At 29.2% G+C, this 5,094-nt stretch overlaps 1 protein-coding gene across 1 annotated transcript in view; it reads left to right on the top strand.

Annotated features, from left to right (window-relative positions):
• LOC106462778 (piezo-type mechanosensitive ion channel component 2-like) overlaps positions 1-5,094 on the top strand; it is a 166,367-nt gene that overhangs the window by 127,416 nt on the left and 33,857 nt on the right. Inside the window, exon 32 of the mRNA XM_022390367.1 lies at positions 5,079-5,092. Within this exon, the coding sequence (XP_022246075.1) occupies positions 5,079-5,092 (14 nt within the window). The remainder of the gene's footprint in view (positions 1-5,078; positions 5,093-5,094) is intronic.

Genomic DNA, 5,094 nt, shown 5'->3' on the forward strand with positions numbered 1-5,094 from the left:
ATGTTATGATACGTACACTGTATACTAACATATTGTTCATAAGATCCATTTTAAATATACATATTGTTATTATATGTACACTGTATACTAACATATTGTTCATAAGATCCATTTTAAATATATATATATATTGTTATGATTGGTATGCAGCATACTAACATATTGCTCATAAGATTCATTTTAAATATACATGCTGTTATGTTATATAGACTGTATAATAACACATTATATCAAATCCTATTAAATATACATGTTGTGATACGTGCACTGTATACTGACACATTGTTTATGAGGTCCATTTTAGATTTATATATTGTTAAGATATGTACACCATACTGGCACATTGTTCATAAGATCCATTTTAAGATTTGCATTTTATTACAATATATATATATAGAAGTTACTTATAACTTCTGTTTAAAAGTCAGCTAATGATATAAATAAAATCTTAAACTTTTAAATTTATAAAGTCAATTCAGTGTAGCAAATTTAGAAGTAAATAATGTTATAAATCAGTATTCAAAAATCTGTAATGATTAAGATGTATTTATTCTTTACTTGGGTATCCTTATTATTAATTCTATTTTTGGCCATTGTCTCCCACAGTTTTATTTCAAATTTAGTAACAATAATGTAAATGTAAACTGCTGGGACAATAATACTGAATAAAATTTAAAACCACTCCTGCCAAAATAATAATGATAGCGGATGTTTTGACTACCACTGGCATTGATTCTCAAGGTTATGACAAGTTGTGGCAATTATCAGTACTTAACTTTATCTTACACCATCTATTGCTATTTTATTAAACAGTAATATAGGTTTGTACATTTTAGCAATGGGGTTTCAGTTGGCATCTCTGTTAACAAGAGGTGGACCTGAATTTGCTAAATGCCATCCTTCCTAAAAATCTCCCACTGATATATTTTTGGTGTATGTCTAATGTCTTGTAATTCTGCCAGGCAATGATACGACTTGTTACAGAAACATACTCTAAACTTTTTTATTTTTTGGCACACTTGTGTTCTCCCATTTTAACTTTTAATTGTCACCTACTTTTCCTGTGTATTTAACATTACAATATTTACAACCAATTTGATAAACAACATCCAACTTTCCTAAAGGACATGTCTTATTTTATGGTGTGTCAAGACATTTTTAAGGGAAGACTAAGGCTTAAAAGAAATACTGATATTCATAGAATAATAAAATTCTACATAACTTTTCACCTAAACCATGAATATAAGGAAACATAGACTTATATAGTCTGTAGAATTTAAAAAGTTCTTGTTTTATGGAAGATTTTTTAATAACCATTTTGTTTCAAAATATCTTGATTAAAACTTAGCATTTTATCTTTTTCTGGGATTATCTTTAATGACTTCGCATTAAACTTCAACTTGGTCCCTATTTAACAGACTTTGATCTTGTGATGTTGTTTAGGAATCAGATATATGAGAGTACTTTAAGTAGCAGAAAAAATTCCTTATTCAGAAATATGATGCTTTGTGTAATAAACAGAAATTACATCAAGGTAATACTCTGCTATTTTAAATAATGTTATAAATTTATCCTTTATCAAATTAAAGAAACTCAGCTTTATATTTTACATAAAAGCCTTAATTACTATCCTGTCCTACCAACTGTTTTGGTATGCCACATCTTGGTTGGAATCTGAAGGAACTTGTGATATTGTTGCTGATGTGTTACACCATACAAGAGTTCCACCAGATAATATACATAAGTTTGAACAAAAAACTCTAAAGAAGTAAATCTGATGACTGATATTAAAATATTACCTGCAGATAAAGGTTTTGGAAATTGTACAGGATTCTAATGTGTGTATGAGGTCCTCAAGTATAATTAAATATGAAAAACTGCTTAACTATAGGATGAAATAGGTTAAGAATACTATACGTTTAACAAATTTACAGTACTAGTATTTTCATTGTTCTGTTGGCCATCTTCCTTTACTTTATTGTTCTCTAAAAGTACATAAACCTGGTGTTCCTCTACAACTCATTGTTTCATTTAGTGGGGCTCCTATGTACAAGTTATTTAAGTTTGTAACACCATACAGAAACCTTTAGTAGGTTATCATGAATTACATGTGAAAAAACCTAAATTATCATTACATGTAATATCATTGGTCATTAAATTGGTAAATTATCATTGCGTATAATATCTTTGGTCATTAACAGCTGCAGATTATCATTGCATGTAATATTGTTGGTCATTAACAGCTATAAATTATCATTACATGTAATATCATTGTTCATTAAAAGCTGTAAATTATCATCATGTGTAATATCATTGTTCATTAAAAGCTGTAACTTATCATTACATGTTATATCGTTGTTCATTAAAAGCTGTAAATTATTATCATGTGTAATATCGTTGTTCATTAAAACCTGTAACTTATCATTACATGTTATATTGTTGTTCATTAAAAGCTGTAACTTATCATTACATGTTATATCGTTGTTCATTAAAAGCTGTAACTTATCATTACATGCTATATCGTCATTCATTAAAAGCTATAACTTATCATTACATGTTATATCGTTGTTCATTGAAAGCTGTAAATTATCATTACATATCATATCAAAGATCTTAATGAGTAGATAGTTGATAGGAGAATAAGCAAAAACAATGATTTTCCCTTAAAATTAGACAATACAATTGTATGTAATTCGTTATTAGTTTTCATATCTAAGGCTGTTTTATACATAAATAATATGTTGCTTATAGGCACCCTAGGAAAAACTAATCATTGGGTATTTAGTTTAGAACTCTTTAAAAAAAAACTATTCTATAGAGGTGTCTTATTATAAATTATGATTTAACTGGTTCTTTAACTTTGTCAGTAAACAGAACTATAAGGTAAACCTTAAACTAATGATAAGTAAAGATAATTTCAAATGCTTATCAAGATTTATAACAGGTTAGATTGAACAGGGGTAAGTTTCAATCAACAGCTCTTTTAAGGTGATCTTCAAACCTCTGAATTTTTAGTTAATTAAACTTTTTAAAGATTATGAAGCAAACTTTGTCACTATTAGTTCTATGTTTTAACTTGTTACTATGAAGATAAAATTTAATTGGTTGGGAAAACATGCCTTGAGAGATATTATCTGCTCTTTTGATTTGATAGTTAAGCCCACAGGTTTAAAATTTATCAACCATTTTCATCCAGTAGTCTTCTCCTTCCTCAAGTTTAACAACCATGCTTTTATGTCTTTACAAGTAGTTCTCTCTTTCCTTAAAACTTTAACTTGTATGCTTTTTACATTTTCATTCAGTAATTCTCTCTTTTCTCAATTTTATAATGAATGCTCTTAAAATCTTCACAGGTATTCCCCTCTTTTCTCAATTTTAATATGAATGCTCTTTAAATTTTCACAGGTAGTTCTCTCTTTCCTCAAGTTTAATGTTTATTCTCTTTACATTTCAATCCAGCAGTCTTCTTTTTCCTCACTTTTAATATGCATGCATGCATACTCCTTAAGTCTTCACAAGTTGTTCTCTGTTCTGTAAATAGTAGTGCCCTCATGGGCTTAATTGTTGGAGTTTCAATTAAAACTACTCGTTACACCAAATTTATTTGTTGGAGGATTTATCGTGACTAGTGGAGCCACAAGTTGCTAACTCGAGGTAATTTACAGTTAGAACAAAGAAATAGAGCCCGAGACCAGCAGGGAACAATTATAATACATTTATTATAATCGTTTAACTAACATTCAATAATAACAAAACTTTGTTCAATGAAAAGCAAAACATTAAGTACTTTTCAAACTCGGTTAATCATTTAGATACTTATAAGCACCATTAATACACACTTTCCATTAATACTCATAAATATCCTTTAACATAGTATTTTTTAGAGTACTTGCATTAACTGACTAAGAGAAAGGTTATAAATTCTACTTACAACGTGGTTGGATGTGGAAATCTAATGATGTTGGAAACCTTCATGTTGCCAGTGTAAACTTCAGAAGTTCTAAAGGAACTTTCTGAATCCTGGAGGAATTGATTTTCAGCTCCAGACATGGGTTTATAAATCACAATTTCTTGGTATTATCTCGAACATCTAAATAGTACACAGCACTACCTGCAAGTAGTCCTGTCATCCTATTGGATGCTTTAGGGAATCCCCGGGTTAATCCAAAATTATAACCAGAATTCTCAAGTAATTGATTACTGTTAAGTTGAGTTAGCTGGTCACCTATTTACTTGTGCTACTACACCCATGGCCTGTAAGTGATATCACTTCAAAGTTCCGCTTTCGCTTGTTAACTAAGACTTTTTCGTAGCTTTTCTAGTTCTAAGGAGTTAGCATCAGTAATTCGTCAATCTGTCACAGGTGCTCGTGCACTCACGTCATTTCTAGGCAATGCTTTTATGTAACTAGGCCCCTGGCCTTGCTTCCTAGTTCCTAGTCTTATTTCATGATACAGGCGTCTCTTTGTTGCCTCTTTTTTATATGTCCATGTCTATGAACTTAAAGAACTGTTTTTAACTTTATTCTAAAAATTCTTTCAATTAATAAAATCTTGAAAAATTCTGAAGCAATTGTAATATTTCCTCAAAAATATCCAATTGCTTCAGTTCTCTCAAGTTTAACATGCATGCTCTTTATATCTTCAACTGGTAGCCCTCTCTTTTCTCAAGTTTAACATGTATGCTCTTTATATCTTCATCTAGTAGTTCTTTCTTTCCTCAAGTATAACATGGATTTTCTTAAAATCTTCCTACATTGTTTCCGTTTTTTTTTATGCAGGACCTTAACTAAACCTGCTCTTATGACATTTTTATTTAAGCTGGATCTTTTTTTCTTGTTTTATTGTTCTCATTCATGGTTTGAAAAACTTTCAATATATATCAAAAGCAATATGGAAATGCTGTTTTTATGCTCTTTTGGTTTTAAATTGAACATAACAGTTGCATAATCTTTATAAAGTCAGTGTTAAGATATTTTGTAATATCCATTTAATTTTATCTTAGATGTTCTTTGCTTTTTTTACAATGGAAAAAAAAAGACAAATTTGTATTTAATTAATATTTGTATTCATTTATAGTGCTGGATATATTAGT

Source organism: Limulus polyphemus, unplaced genomic scaffold (assembly GCF_000517525.1).
Source record: "Limulus polyphemus unplaced genomic scaffold, Limulus_polyphemus-2.1.2 Scaffold48, whole genome shotgun sequence".
Lineage (NCBI taxonomy): Eukaryota > Metazoa > Arthropoda > Merostomata > Xiphosura > Limulidae > Limulus > Limulus polyphemus.